This window comes from Dromiciops gliroides, chromosome 2 (genome assembly GCF_019393635.1).
Source record: "Dromiciops gliroides isolate mDroGli1 chromosome 2, mDroGli1.pri, whole genome shotgun sequence".
NCBI classification, from domain to species: Eukaryota; Metazoa; Chordata; class Mammalia; order Microbiotheria; family Microbiotheriidae; genus Dromiciops; species Dromiciops gliroides.
The window spans coordinates 597,589,688-597,606,087 of record NC_057862.1 but is presented as its reverse complement, the minus strand read 5'-3'; the positions used below and the strand labels follow the sequence as shown (position 1 = coordinate 597,606,087).

The following is a 16,400-nucleotide window of genomic DNA, read 5'->3' as shown; positions in this document are numbered from 1 at the left end:
AGTTTTTTAAAAAAAAAATTTTTAAAGTAATGGAAAAAATGAGAAGTTTCGGTTACATTTCCTGATTCCTAGCTGGAAGTGATCTCTTCTGGAGGAGAGGGATGACATGTGAATTAACTTTGGTTAAATGTTTCAAGTTACAAAAGTTCAGTGCCAAATATAGATGGATTCTACTATAGAAATCAGGACCAGAAGTAAAGGGCAACATCATCTAACAGAAAGAATCTTGCACTAAGAGTCAGAGGATTCCAAATAAAGATTCAGCAACAATGGGAGTATTGCTTTAAATATTGAACCTCCAAAAAGAGGTGAAAGGGGAAGTGAGAGGAGTTATAGCAGCAGGGCAGATGGTAAGGTGGCTAGGTGGGATGCCTGATTGCAAATTAAAATGATGTGGTCTGGTGGCCTGATGAGGGTTGGCTAAATTGGACTAGGTAAAATTGCCTCAGTTATTAACAAAGTCAAGTTTCAGGATAAGAGTTGAATGGATAGACTCTTCCAGAGACAAAGGGCATTTTCTTCATGGTGGTTTGGTCCAGAAATATTGATTCATATGTTTAGCAGTAAGAGACTGATTTCAGGGAAGTTGTTCAGATGACAAGTAGAAATTCCTAGATGTGATGTGAATGATGAAATTGCACCAGATTTGTCCTATGTCTTTACCATCACCTTTGCATCCTAGATGCACAGACTATTCAAAAGTTAGTGTCACCTCTGGTTTTTTTTGATTTCCCCATTTGTTTGAAATCCTTCCCCATCTGAATTTGTATGTTACACATGTTTGGATATTTGTATTGAATTTATTTTGTATATGTTTTACATTGACTCACCTGAGGACTTGCTTTTCTCCCCGCCCCCCCCATAAATAGTAACCTCTTGGAGGGCAGGGGTTCCTTTACATTTATCTTTTCAACCTAGCTCAGTGCCTGGCACAATGTAAACATTTAACAAAGTCTTGCAAATTAGTGATTAAGCTAATTATTTCTGCTTTTATAATCTATGTCTAAGTTATTTCACTATTTGATATTTGGACTCCCTCTAATACTCCATTTTAGCACTTTGCTGAGTGACTCCCACTGTTTCCCAAATCTCCCCTCTCTATGTGGTAAAATGAATGGCCACACAATTTGTCTGCTCATAAAGACAAGCAGAAGTGAGAGCACAAAAGGAGCCAATTCATCCAGGTTTCTGTATTGGGAACACATGTGGAGTCAAAATTGGCGGTTTGCTCTAGCTCTCCCTGCTAAGATAATTTGGGGTGATATTGCAACTAAACATTATGTTCAAACCATGCCAGTCACACTGTGCATTTTAAAGACCACATTACAGAGTACATTACCTTTCTGACATATCCGAGGCTATGAGTAAATTTCAGAGCTACACAGCTCCTGGGAATAGGAAATTTCTTCTAATGTATCCTTTTATCTTTAATTTCATATTATTATTCTAAGCTAGAAAGAGTAGCACCATTTGCTTCACCTCTTTTCTGCTTTGTCAAAATCCTCAGTGTTGGGGAAGTTGAACAAATTGTATTACTTTAAAAAAAAGCAACTGTCTTCCTTTTACTTTTTCTTCTCACACACTTAGAGAAAGCCCCTATAGACACGCAAATTATTCTGATGCTTTAAAGTGAGCTATATTAAGATAATTGATACATCTCTCTTTATGCAAAAATAATGAAGTCCTGTCATTTTTCCTTTGTAACACTTATTTGATTTGATCCTCCCTTTCCATTTTTATTTAGGTATGACTACTCTGGCATCCCAGTATTTCACCTCTGGATTACTCTCACAGTTTCTTAGCTAGTGTTCTCACATTTACTCTCTCTTCCACCCAATTTATATATTTATATATATTCTTCCTAACATTATCTGATTTCTCTAACAATGTTGCCATTGATGATATTTGATTAAAGTTTCATTATGGTATTACTTCATATAATAATTTACAGTGGCCTCTCATGGTTTATGTTTGAATGTCAGCTCCTCATTTCAATGTAAGCACCTCATTAGAATATGGGAACTCCAAAAACAGGGATCTTGCTTTTACCTTTCTTTGTGTCTTCAATGCTTAATAGAGTATGAACCTATTATAGCAGGCATGTAGGTACCACTGTGAATAAAGTTATAGGACTGGAATAAGGAAGACTTCACTTCCAACCAAGCCTTGAAAACTCACTAGTTCTCTGGGTTTGGACAATTTACTTAACTTATTTTCCTTAGTTTTCTCAAATATAAAATGGAGATCATAAGAGCAACTACTTTCTAGAGTTATCTTAAGGAACGTATGAGATACTATTTGTAAAGTAGTTAGCATTACTAACATAGTAAGCATTGACTGAATACTTGATGATGCTAAATTATGAGTGAAAAAATCTGGTCTAAACTGCTCAGATTATCATTTAGAAACTTTGGTATATCTTGCCTCATCATTGTCTAATGTCTCTATATACTTTTCAAGTAAGTCAAATTGATCCCTCTTCCACAATGTTTTGCTTTTGTCCCTCTTATTAATCTCTACCTTTATGCCCTTATTAATCCAAACTTCCCCAATTTTTTAATCCTTTGCAGACAATTGATCTCCACCATTAAATCCTGATTCAAATATAATTTTCAGGAAACATTTCCTGATTGGCATCACCTAAACATACCTTGGTTCTGATTTGCTTCTTTAGATATATTGGCAATTTATTATATTAGACACATAAGTACAAGATAGAAAAATTGAATCACATTCTTTTTAAAATGTAGCAAAACCATTAATATGCATAAATTAACCCTGAATATGTATAAAGATGAAAGAAAACTAAAAAGCAATAAAAATATAAAGAGTGTTGAGAAGCAGGGTCTTAATTTGTAAATAGGGTCAATTGTACTTTTACTTCAGTTTTTACTATTAGGCTTATTTCCGACATATTACATAATTTCTTTTTAAAAATTATTTTTATGGGGCGGGGTGGAGCTAGGTGGTGCAGTGGATAAAGCACTGGCCCTAGATTCAGGAGGACCTGAGCTCAAATCTGGCCTCAGACACTTGACACTCACTAGCTGTGTGACTTTGGGCAAGTCACTTAACCCTCATTACTTTGCAAAATGAAAAAAAATATAATATAACAAGAATAATCAATGGACACACATATTCCAATATAAAAGTGTTCAATTATAAATTATATTAAGTTTAGCAAGACATTATCAACAAAACCTTTCCTATGTATGTCTGCTGAACTGCTGCTTCTCCCCCTCACCCTCCCCCTCGTCCTCCTCCTCTTCTTTGCCATTTTCCCCCTCCTCCCCTTGCTCCTCGTCCATCTCTTCTTCTGCTTCTTCTTTTGCTGCTGCTGCTACTGCTTCTGATTCTTCTGCTTCTCCTACTCCTCCTCCTCTTTCTCCCTCTTCTTCCTCATCTGCTTCTTCTTCACTGTATTGGAATAAAATAACAAAGAGAATATTAAACAAATTTCTAAAACATGTTTATGTGATATATTCTGTGTTTGATATGTGTGGTTATATATACATGTATGTGTGCAGATCTTTATACATACACATACATACATTTAGAAGGAACAGTATATAGCATCTTATCCTACCCTAGTCATTGATAAAAATAAAGAATTGGAGGAGAAGGAAAGATTTTTAATTTATCAAATGGTTCATACATTACAAGGGTAAAGCAGGGCAATGAGGGCTAAGTGATTTGCCCAGGGTCATACAGCTAGTAAGTGTCAAGTGTCTGAGGCCAGATTTGAACTCATGTCCTTCTGAATCCAGGGCTGGTTCCTTTTATTTTATTTCAAGTGAGTTACTATAATATAAAAATATCACATGAATCACATGTTGTTTTACTTAGTTGATGCCACTTGCAAGGAAAGGAAGAAGGGAAATAATGGAAAATATACAAACCATAATGCCATCTAAGTTTAAAAATGCAGGCACTTTGGTGAACACTTCAGTAAGTGAGCATGAAATTGAAAGTAATGAATTGTTTGAAATTAATAAACATTTTTACTTATAGTTTTGGGTTGCAATTTTTATTCCTCCTTCCCTCCCTTTCCTCCTCCATCCCTAAGGTGGCAACAAAACACATATAGATTATGATTTTGTAAAACATTACCATATTAGTCATGTTATATTAGAAAACTTGAATAAAAGAAAAAAAATGAAAGAGAAAAATAACATTCTTCAGTCTGTGTTCCAACAAAATCAGTACTTTCTTTGGGGGTGGATAGTATGTTTCCTCAATAGTTCTTTGGGGGGGGGCAGCTAGGTGGCGCAGTGGATAAAGCACTGGACCTGGATTCAGGAGTTCCTGAGTTCAAATCCAGCCTCAGACATTTGACACTTACTAGCTGTGTGACCTCGGGCAAGTCACTTAACCCCCGTTGCCCCGCAAAAAAAAAAAAAAAAAAAAAAAAAAAAAAAAATCTTTGGGATTTTCTTGGATCATTGCATCATTGAAAATATTTAATTCTTGCACAGTTCTTCATCAAGTAATATTGCTGTCTCTGCACAATGTTCTCGTAGGTCTTCTCTCTTTAACATTAGTTCTTACAAGAATTTCCAGGACTTTCTGAAATTATCCTGCTTGTAATTTCTTATAGCACAATAATATTCCATCACCATCATATACCACAGCTTGTTTAGCAATTCCTCTATTTATGGGCATTCCTTTGATTTCCGTTTCTTAGCCACCACAAAAAGAGTTGCTATAAATCCTTTTTTACGAATGCATCTTTTTTTTTCTCTTTTGAGGGATGTCTTTGTGATATAAACTTAGCAGTGGTATAGCTGGATCAAAGGGTATGCACAGTTTTATAGTCCTTTGGACATAGTTTCAAGTTGTTCTCCAGAATGGTTGGATATTTTCACAACTCTACCAACAGCAAATTAGCATCCCAGCTTTCCCACATCCCCTCAAACATCATATATATATATATATATATAAACTTATATGTTGTGAGATATTGATCTATACCTAGTTTCTGCTATACTCTTTGCCAGTTTTCCCAGCAGTTTTTGTCAAATAATGAGGTTTTGTTCCAAAAGCTTGGATATTTGAGTTTATCACATACTAGATTACTATAGCCATTTACTATAATGTAATTTGTACCTATACTGTTGCAATGATCCACCTCTCTGTTCCACCAATCTGGCCAGTACCAGATTGTTTTGATAATTACCACTTTATAATACAGTGTGATATCTGGTACTGCTAGACCACCTTCTTTTGTATGTGTTATTCGTTGATTCCTGTCATATGCTTGAAATTTTGTTTTTTCAAGTTGAACTTGGTTCTTATTTTTTCTTGATCTGTAATTTTTTTTTGGATAGTTTGATTGGTATAGCACTAAAGAAATTAACATAGATAGGATTGTAATTTATTTAGATCTGCCTTTAGGTTACTTAAAGACCAGAACACAGGCCAGGTGATCTGAGAACATGCCTCTCCCTAAATCTTGCCACCTGGGACTTCCTGAGGCTTGTGATAGTGTGTCCTGGAAGCAGTGCCCCACTTTGAGGAGTCAAAAGCCAAGAAATAGGCTGGCAAGATGAGCAGGAAGTAAAAGGTGCCTATCATAGAATGTTTCTTTGGTGACAGGGAACATAAAGGTACACCCTCAGAAGAGGATAGCAATGTCAGGGCTCCTATATCCAAAGCTTCCAAGAAAAATAGGATTTAGTAAAAGGCCATGGAAGTGTTCAAAAAGGACTTTGAAGATAAAGTAAGACAGGTAGAGGGCAAAAATGAGGATGATACAGAAAAGACATGAAAAAAAAGATTGAAAAGCCAAATGGAAAAGCTCTATGAAGAAAATAATTGCCAAGAATTAGGATTTCACAAATGCAAGCTAGTTCCTTTATGAGAAACCAAGAAACAATAAAGCAAATCCAAATGAATAATATGAAATTATAAAGGGCAATGTGAAATATTTTCTTGTAAAAACAGCTGACCTGGGGGTGGCTAGGTGGCGCAGTGGATAAAGCACTGGCCCTGGATTCAGGAATACTTGAGTTCAAATCCAGCCTCAGACACTTGACACTTACCAGCTGTGTGACCCTGGGCAAGTTACTTAACCCCCATTGCCCCACGCAAAAAAAAAAAAAAAAAGAAAAGAAAAGAAAAGAAAAAGAAAAGAAAAAAAGAAAAACAGCTGACCTGGAAAATAGATTCAGGAGACATAATTTGAAAATTATTGGACTACCTGAAAACCATGACCAAAAAAAGAGCTTAAATATCATCTTCCAATATTGTCCTGATATTTGAGATCTGTCTTTATGTGTGAAAAGTGTTTTGTAGTTCTGGTCATATAGTTCCTGTGTTTGTCTTGGCAGGTTAAATGCTTTTAGTTTTCAACATTTGTTTTTATAAGACTTCTAGTTTCAAATTTTTCTTCCTCCCTCTCCTCCCTTCCCCTTCCCCAAGACAGCAAGTAATTTGATATAGGTTATATATATACAATCACATTAAACATATTTCTGTATTAGTCAGGTTATGAGACAAGAATCAGAGCTAAAAGGAAAAAACCTGAAAAAAAGTAAAACAAAAACCATTTAAATAGTATGGTTTGATCCAGATTCAACAGTTGTTTTTTTTTCTGGATTTTTTTCTGGACTCCATCATGAGTCCTTTGGAACTATCTTGGACCATTGTATTGCTGAGAAGAATCAAGTCTATCACAGGTGATCAACACACAATGTTGTTGATACTGTGTATAGTGCTCTCCTGGTTCTTCTCATCTCACTAATCATCAGTTCATGCAAGCCCTTCCAGGTTTCTCTGAAATCTGCTTGCTCATCATTTCTAACAGCACAATAGTATTCCATTACATTCATATACCACAACTTGTTCAGACATTCCCCAATTGATGGGCAAACCTTCAATTTCACTTGTGAATTCATCTAGTCCTGGGATTTTTTTCCTAGGAACTTCATTGATGGCTTGTTAATTATTTTTTCTAAAATTGGGTTATTTCAATATTTTATTTCTTCTGTTAATCAGGGTAATTTATATTTTGTAGATATTTGACATTTAGATTGTCAAATTTATTGGCATATAATTGGGCAAAATAATTCTTAATAATTGTCTTAATTTCTTCCTCATTGGTGGTGATTTCACCCCTTTCATTTTTTTTTTTTTTTTGGTGAGGCAATTGGGATTAAGTGACTTGCGCAGGGTCACACAGCTAGTAAGTGTCAAGGGTCTGAGGTCGGATTTGAACTCAGGTCCTCCTGAATCCAGGGCCGGTGCTGTATCCACTGCACCACCTAGCTGCCCCAACCCTTTCATTTTTGATACTAGTAATTTAGTTTAATTTTTTTCTTCCTTTTTTTGATCAAATTAACCAATGGTTTATCTGTTTTATTTTTTTCATAAAACCAGTTTTCATTTTTTGTTAATTAAATGTTTTCCTTACTTTCAATTTTATTATTCTCTCCTTTGATTTTTAGGATTTCCAATTTGGTGTTTAGTTTGGGATTTTTTATTTTGTAATTTTCTAGGGTATTGTTTGTTTGATTGGTTTGGTTTTTGGTGGTTTTTTGTTTGGTTTGGTTTGGTTTGGTTAGTGGCATGCACAATTCATTGATTTCCTTTTTCTCTACTTTATTGATGTAAACATTTGGGGATATAAATTTTCCCCTAAGTACTACTTTGGCTTCATCCCATAAATTTTGATATGTTGTCTCATCATTGTAATTTTCTTTAATGAAATCATTAATTGTTTCTATGATTTATTTTTTGACCCACTTGTTTTGTAGGATCAGATTATTTAATTTCCAATTGATTTCTTTAATCTCTCTTTAAATTGCCCATTATTGAATGTAATTTTTTATTGCATTATGATCTGAAAAAGATATGTTTAATTTTTATGCTTTTCTACATCTGGTTGTAAGGTTTTTATGCCCTAATACATGGTCAACTTCTGTGTAGGTCCCATATACTGTGGAGAAGAAGTCATATTACTTTCTACTCCTATTCAATTTTCTCCAGAGATCTGTCATATCTAACTTTTCATTAATTTTATTCTAGGTGGCAGCTAGGTAGTACAGTGGATACAGTGACAGCTCTGGAGACAGGAAGATTCATATTATTGAGTTCTAATCTGGCGCCAGACATATACTAATTATGTTACATTGTGTGCCTCAGTTTTCTCATCTGTAAAATAAATTGGATAAAGGAAGTAGTAAACCACTCTGATACCTTTTATAAAAAATCCCTAATGTGGCCACAATGTCAGTTTTTTTTTGTTTGTTTTTTATTGAGGCAATTTGGGGTTAAGTGACTTGCCCAGGGTCATACAGCTAGTAAGTGTTAAGTGTCTGAGGTCAGATTTGAACTCAGGTACTCCTGTCTCCAGGGCTAGTGCTCTATCCACTGTGCCAACTAGCTGCCCCAACAATGTCAGTTATAACTGAAACAACTGAAGAACAGCATAGGGTAGAGACTATCAGGTTATAGATTATTAATTGAAAAATGAGAATAAATAGCTTATCTCTATTTTGTTTTTCCTATACAATTAATAATAATGTAAATAGCTCTTCCCTTGAGCCGTCCTAGGTAATCAGTTAAAATGGTGAGGTACTCTCTTGATCCAGAGAACCCCACAAAATCATGCAAGTCAAGGGGTTCAAATCTCCGGGTCCACTTCAAGAATACCCGTGAAACAGCCCAAGCTATCAAGGGCATGCACATCCGAAAAGCTACCAAGTATTTGAAAGATGTCACATTGAAGAAACAATGTGTTCCCTTCCGTCGATACAAAGGTGGAGTTGGCAGGTGTGCCCAGGCTAAGCAGTGGGGTTGGACACAGGGTCGTTGGCCCAAAAAGAGTGCTGAGTTCTTGCTGCATATGCTTAAAAATGCAGAAAGTAATGCTGAATTGAAGGATTTGGATGTGGATTCTCTTGTCATTGAGCATATCCAGGTTAACAAGGCTCCCAAAATGCGACGGCGTACTTACAGGGCTCATGGCCGAATCAACCCATACATGAGTTCCCCTTGCCATATTGAGATGATACTGACTGAAAAGGAACAAATTGTTCCTAAACCAGAAGAGGAGGTTGCTCAAAAGAAAAAGATATCCCAAAAGAAACTGAAGAAACAAAAGCTTATGGCACGGGAGTAAATGTGGCATTAATATGCAAATAAAAGTGGAAAACCCCCTTTATCCTTACCATAAAAAAAAATAATAATAATAATGTAAATAAATTCTATGTAATAATTCTACCTTCACCTTTCACAAGGGTAACATTTCTAGGAAACCATGAAAATGTTGATACATTGAACCTATGTGAAACAGGCAGTTAGATTCGTATTGAAATCTTTCAATAGATATTGCTGAAAAGTACATTTTTCATTATAAAAGTTTCTATAATAAAGCATTTATTCTAATAGGAACTTTTCCTAACATAGAACCATGAGATGATCCATAAAATGAAGTACACAAAATAAAATTGGTAACATGAAAGACACTTTTTCTCCTTAGTAATTCCATGGAATTCCATGACCTTTTGTGCTAACATCTCAATAAAAAATATTTCAGAACTTATTCATTTCATAACATAATATCTGCTGCTGTTATTTAGTTGTTTAAGTTGTGTCCAACTTGTTGTGAAGGCATTTGGGTTTTCTTGGCAAAAATAGTGGAGTAGTTTGCCATTTCCTTTTCCAGCTTATTTTAGACATGAAAAAACTGAGGAATACAGGATTAAGTGACTTGACAAAGGTCACACAACTATTGTCTGAAGTCAAATTTTAAATCAGGATGTCTTCCTGATTCCATGCCTATTCCACCTAGCTGCCTTACATGAAATCTACAGTACCATAAATAGTGTACAGCAGCCAAATTTCTTAAACATAAAATATTTTTAACCTTCATCTTACCTTCCATTGTGTTATATGGGGGTGTGAGGGCTTAGTACTCTATAATGATTAATTGATTGATTAACCAAACTCATAACTAATATTAGCTGCAGTCATTTTAGCACAAAGTTTATCTAATACATTAATTTCTCTCAGCCACACCACTAACTTTGCTAGCTTGGACTTAGTCCCAAAGAGACTTTTGCTATACTTTAGGGGCATCATTTCAACACAATACTTGAATTTTAAAGGCAGACAATGAAAATATGCAATAAATGCATGGGTAGCTCTTTACAATGGTAAGGTGAAAAAGACCATTAAAACAATTAATAGGATAGCAGTTTCTTTCTAAACTTGTGAACTTCATGCCTCTCAATTTTTTTTAATTTAATGCACATAGCTAGGAATATGAATGAAGCTGTGAAAGTTAGATGTGGGCATGTTGATAATTGATTATTACTTTTCTCTAGAGAATGCTATTGGATTTAGTCAGTAGAAAATATTGTCAAACATAATATGAAGAAATACAATGTTGAAATTATTTGGAAAATAATGTACCTAAAGGATCATTTTTTTTCAAAAATTAAAAAAACAAAACAAAAATAAAATGATGACATTGGCTAAAGAAAACAATTATTTATTAAGGGTAACACTTTGTGAGAGAAAATAATAATAATAAATGTAACTTTAAAATATAGGTGATCTAGATATTGTCAACAGACAAACAAATATATACTTGTATCTATGTAAGTACAAATACACACACACACACACACACATATATATGTATATATACATATATATGTTTCTTTTGAAAATACTATACATATGGGGCAGCTAGGTGGTGCAGTGGATAGAGCACTGGCCTTGGATTCAGGAGGACCTGAGTTCAAATCTGACCTCAGACATTTGACACTTACTAGCTGTGTGACCCTGGGCAAGTTCCTTAACCCCAATTGCCTCACCAAAAAAAAAAAAAAAGAAAGAAAAGAAAATACTATACATAATCATTGAGGTCATAAATTGATTGGTAGAATTTCAAAGAATAAGAAACATTAAAAAAATTAAGGACATAAATAGAAATTTAGAAAAAAATTTGATTTGAAAGGCTTCTGGAAAAAAATAGAATGGGCAAATGAAAAATTTGCATACCTTCTTCTCAATTGTTCATAACACCTTCAAAATATTGCCCATATATTAGGGAAAACAACTGTCAAAGAAAAAGAGAGATATTATATATACCCTTTTCTGACCAATATACCACAAAAATGACAGTCAAAAAATGACCCTGGAACCATAGCTTAAAATTTTATTGCTATTTTGGTGGTTACTGTATCAGGAGCCCTGTGGGTTTAATGTCTTTCCTCTGCCATCTTGGTTCCACCCCATAGCTTAAAATTTAATTGAAAACTAAATAATCTGGTCTTCAAGAATAAGTAGGTAAAAACAAAAAGTCATTGAAACAAAAATTTCATGAAAAGGAATGACAACAATGAGACACCACACAAAAATTGTTGGGATGCAAAGAGGTGTTTAAGGGAAAATGTACAGCTCAAAAATGCTTATATCAATAAAGGAAGGAAAAAGTAAATCAATAAATGGGAAATGCAACATTAACAAAGGTAGGGAAAATGTTTAAAAATCCCATAACACAACAGATGAAAATCCTGAAAATCAAAGTAAATATTAATAAATTTGAAAGTTATAATTTAGCAAATAAAACTAGGAACTTTGTTTAAAAAATTGATAAACCATTGCTTAATTTGATTTTAAAATTAAAGAAGAAAACCAAATAACAAGTATCAAAAATGAAAAGGGTGAATGCACCACCAATGAAGATGAAATTAAACAATAAGTAGGGGTTATTTTGCTCAATTACATACCCATAAAACTGATAATCTAAATTTATGAGTATTCACAAAATATTAATTCCCCTGATTAATGGAAGAGAATAGTAAATATTTAAAAACCCTATTTTTTTAAGAAAAGAAACTGAATGAACATAATTAATCTCTCTAAGAAAAAACATCCTCAAGAGCAGATCAATTTATAAGTGAATTCTAGAAAACATAAATAAAAATCAACTCCATTACTATAAAAATAATAATTAAAATATATACAAAAAACCAAATTATTTTATAACACAAATATGGTTTTGATTAGTAAATCATAGCTAGGATAAATGGATTAAGAAAAAGTATACCCATTCATGAGACTAAAGGAGAATTAGTCATGGCTTCCAGATGTTCCTCTTCATGAATGGTATTGTAATGATTTCATCAACCCTAAAACATGCCATTGACTCTTCACTGATATCTCTCCTCACTCAATACAGTTCAACTCAACTGTACACAGAGGGGATAGAAGTTGGGGGTTATTACATGAAGAATGTATATTGTTTATGCTAGCATTTCCATTTGGGGGGATGATGTTAAGAGACAAGCAATCAGTGTGGTTTGTGTGTGTATGTTTAATTATTAAGTTGACTAATAAATGCATCACACATCACTAATAAGCATTAATGGGTTGAGATTTAAATAAATGGAGAGAATATATTTATTAATGAGAATAACCTTATTAATCAGATCAGAAAATCATTTGATTATTCAAATTATTTACTAACATAGTCCATAAGTCATAGAGGTCATAGTGAATGAATGTTATGGTTCCACTATGTGACTGATTAAAATTAATTTGAAAATAAATAGATATTTGACAATTATGGTCTATTTGTTGTCCTTGTTTCAGTTACATTTCCTTCCTATATGCTATAAATTAGCTAGATCTAATCACAAATTCAGTCTAGGCTTTATAATACCACTGTGTTACTTTGTTAGGGACTACATGTAATATTCCTTGTGGTTTTTTGGTGGAAAAATGCACTCTCAGTCAGTATTGCATGTTTTCCATTTCCATTTGATGGAAATGCACAGTGTTTGCTCCTATGCTTTGTTGACCCTTTCTTTATTTAGACTGGCTTACATCATGCATATTTATTTAAGGAATAGTAACAATAAGAATTTATGATCTTATTTATTTGTTTGTTTTTGCTTTTTTGTGGGACAATGAGGGTTAAGTGACTTGTCCATGGACACACAGCTAGTGTTAAGTGTCTGAGGCCGGATTTGAACTCAGGTCCTCCTGAATCCAGGGCCAGTTCTTTATCCACTGCACAACCTATCTGGCCCCTAAATTTATTATCTTATCATGTCTCACTTTTTTAAAAAACAGGGTGGGATTCAATCAATTGGAGTGGAAATATGGTCATATACAATATAATTTTGTCTTTGTCTTTCTAACTTGTATTTTGATGAAATCCAGGGTTCTGCAATTTACTTACATCATGGACTTCTTTAGTAGTCTGCTAAAACCTTTAGACTCTTCTTTAGACTTCATAAAAACAGTTGATTGGTTGGTAGTTGTCCTTAATTCTCAAAGAAGACCAAAATGGCATCAAGTTGCAGTTTGTACAACTGTGTTTGATCAGACCAAAATGAGCTCAGAATGCTCTACCACAGGCTGGGCACAAATATTCTATGTGAACATTTGGTTGGAGTTTCTAAATTTCTACATTGTGCATTTCTTTTGAGATACTTCAATTCTGCTTTGCTCATGGAGCACAGCATGTTTTATGATGAGGGCACATGATTCTGGGCGGTCCCATGCCAGTGTCTCCCATGCCATGCAACCAATTCTAAACTTCTTAAGAGAGATCTTGAGTATCCCTATATAGCTGTTTCTGACTCTCATGTGAGCACTTCCCTACTGTGAATTCTCCATAAAATAGTCTTTTAGGCTAGCATATATTTGGTATTCAAACAATATTGCCAGCTCCTCAGAGTTGCACTCTCTGTAGTAGAGTTTTAATTATTGGCAGTTTAATCCAAGAGAAGACCTCAGTGTCTGGTATCTTATCCTGCCAGGTGATCTTCAGGATCTTCCTAAGACAATTCAAATGGAAGTTATTCAGTTTCCTGTCATGTCACTGGTATACTGTCCAGGTTTTATAAGTAGTAATATTGCAAAGGAAACCAAAGGTTAGTGAAAATAAAAAGGTATTTTTTCTACCCAAGTTTATGTGCATCTACTTCTGGAAAAAGAAGCAAGGGAGAGGAGATCAGGAAAAATTATCCAATAAAAGAATTATGAAAGTAAGAGCTTTTACAGTGAAGGGAAAATTTGGGTGGTTGGCAGGCCAATCTTGAAAATTACTCTCATCAGAATTTTCTCAAAAAGGAAATAACATACACACTTATTTGGATATAGAAATCTATGTTACTATACATGGAAGTGGAAGGAAAAGGGGGAAGGTTTAATAGAAAGAAAAGCAGATTAATGGAGTCAGTGGCCAAAAGTAAAATAATCTCCTAAGAAGGCACAGGGGTAAAAAAGAGAAAGAAGGGCAAACAAAAAATAAGATAGAATGAAATATATGATTAGTAATCAGAACTGTGAATGTGAATGGGATGAACTCACCCATAAAACAAAAGCTGATATCAGAATGGATTAAAAACAACAATCCAATGTTATGTTGTTTTGTTTTTACAAGAAAAGCACTTGAAACTGAGAGACATGCTGTAAAAAAGAACTGGATATAACAGAATTTATTAGATTTCAACTGAACTCTTTTTAAAAGTAGGTGTAACAATCATTATCTTAAAGCAAAAGCAGAACTAGACCTAATTAAAAGACATAAACAGGAAAATTGCATTTTCTTATAGGTACCAGAGAACATGAAGTAATATCCATGCAAAACATATATGGAGCAAATGGCAGAATCCAAATTATTAAAGGAAAATTTAAATGTTAAAGGGGGAAATAGTAAAACTATACCAGTGGAGGAATTTGACTTTTTTCTCTCATAACTACATAAATTTAACCATAAAATTAACCAAAATGATGCTAAAGAAATTAATAGAATTTGAAAAAAGCTAGATATGATAAAAGTCAGGAGAAAGTTCAATGGGAATACAAAGATATACATTGTACGTTGACAAAAATTACCTATGTATTAGGCCATAAAAACCTCTCAACCAAATGGAGAAAAACCAAAATATTAAAAATAGTATTTTCAGACCACAATGCAATAAAAATCACAATGAATAGAGGGCCATGGGAGCATATATTATAAATTAAATCAAAGCTAAATAATCTAATCCTAAAGAATGAGTAGATCAAAGAACAAATGATAGAGATAATCAATAATTTCATTAAAGAAAATGACAACAATGAGACAACATACCAAAAATTATGTTATGCAAACAAAAAATTACTTAGAGTAAAATGTATAATTCTAAATGCATACATCAATGAAGGAGGGAAATATCGATTAATAAATTGGACATGCAATTTAAAACCTAAAAAAATGAAATCTCCAATTAAATATCAAATCGGGAATTTTGAAAGCCAAAAGAGAGATTAATAAAAAATGAATACAAGAAAATCATTGAACTAATAAATAATACTAAGATCTAGTTTAATAGAAAAAAATGATAAAATAGATAAACTATTCATTAATATGATTTTTAAAAGATAAAAGCAAACTAAATTACTGTTCTCAAAAATTAAAAAGGTGAATTCACCACAAATGATGTTGAAATGAGAGCATTTGTTATGAACTATTTTGTCCAATTATTTGCCAGTAAAACTTTCAATCTAAGGGAAAGGAACACATATTTATGAAATAAAAATTGCTCAGATTAACAGAAAACAGAATACTTAAATAACCCTATCTTAGAAAAAAATCAAATGAGCCATTAATAATCACAATAAGAAAAATTCCTAGGACTAGATTAAATCAAACGTGAATTGTATAAAACATTTAAAGAACAGTTACTTCCAATGTCATGTAAGATAATTGTGACAAAATAAGCAAAAAAGCCCTATGGAATTTCTCCTACAATATAAATATGTTGCTTATATCTAAACCAGGAGCAGCAAAAACAGAAAGAAAATTATAGGTTAATTTCCCTAATGAATGTTCATTTAAATTTTTAAATAAAATACTTTTTTTCTCCCTTCATTTTTTATCACTTCATATGGGTCTCTGTTTACTTCTTTCCATCCAAATCTATTCTTGTTATATTTTATGACATCTTCATTGAAAACAATGCTTTCTTTTTTTTTTTTGAGATCCATTGAGGTGTACCAAAATTTCACCAGAAACTTTTAAAAGTTCTACTTTAGTCTTTATGTTTTGCTTCTGTTTCTTGTGACCAACATAGTGTTGAATTGAATTTTCCAATCCATTCTGCTGTGCTCCTGTTTTATGAGTGGGTGCATCCCATTCACATCCACAGTTATACTCATTAAATTGCTTTTTTCTCTATTCTTTTCTTAGGCTATTTCATTTGTTTGTTCCTTGTCCACTCTTTAGAGAGGAGATAGGCTGGGGGAGAGGTAAGGTACAGGGTGGCAGAAGTGAAATCCTTATCAGTACCCTATGGCAGTTATAATCAGTTTCCTTTCTCCCTTACCACTGTTATCTTTGACTCACTCAGAACCTAGTCACAAATGTGTAACCCTTTCTGCAGCATTATTTA

At 33.5% G+C, this 16,400-nt stretch overlaps 1 protein-coding gene across 1 annotated transcript; it reads left to right on the top strand.

Annotated features, from left to right (window-relative positions):
• The first annotated feature begins 8,537 nt into the window (after window positions 1-8,537).
• On the top strand, window positions 8,538-9,144 carry LOC122742185 (60S ribosomal protein L17-like). Its single transcript, XM_043986252.1, has one exon. The coding sequence runs from the start codon at window positions 8,567-8,569 to the stop codon at window positions 9,119-9,121; it is 555 nt and encodes a 184-aa protein (XP_043842187.1). The 5' UTR covers window positions 8,538-8,566; the 3' UTR covers window positions 9,122-9,144.
• Window positions 9,145-16,400: the final 7,256 nt, after the last annotated feature.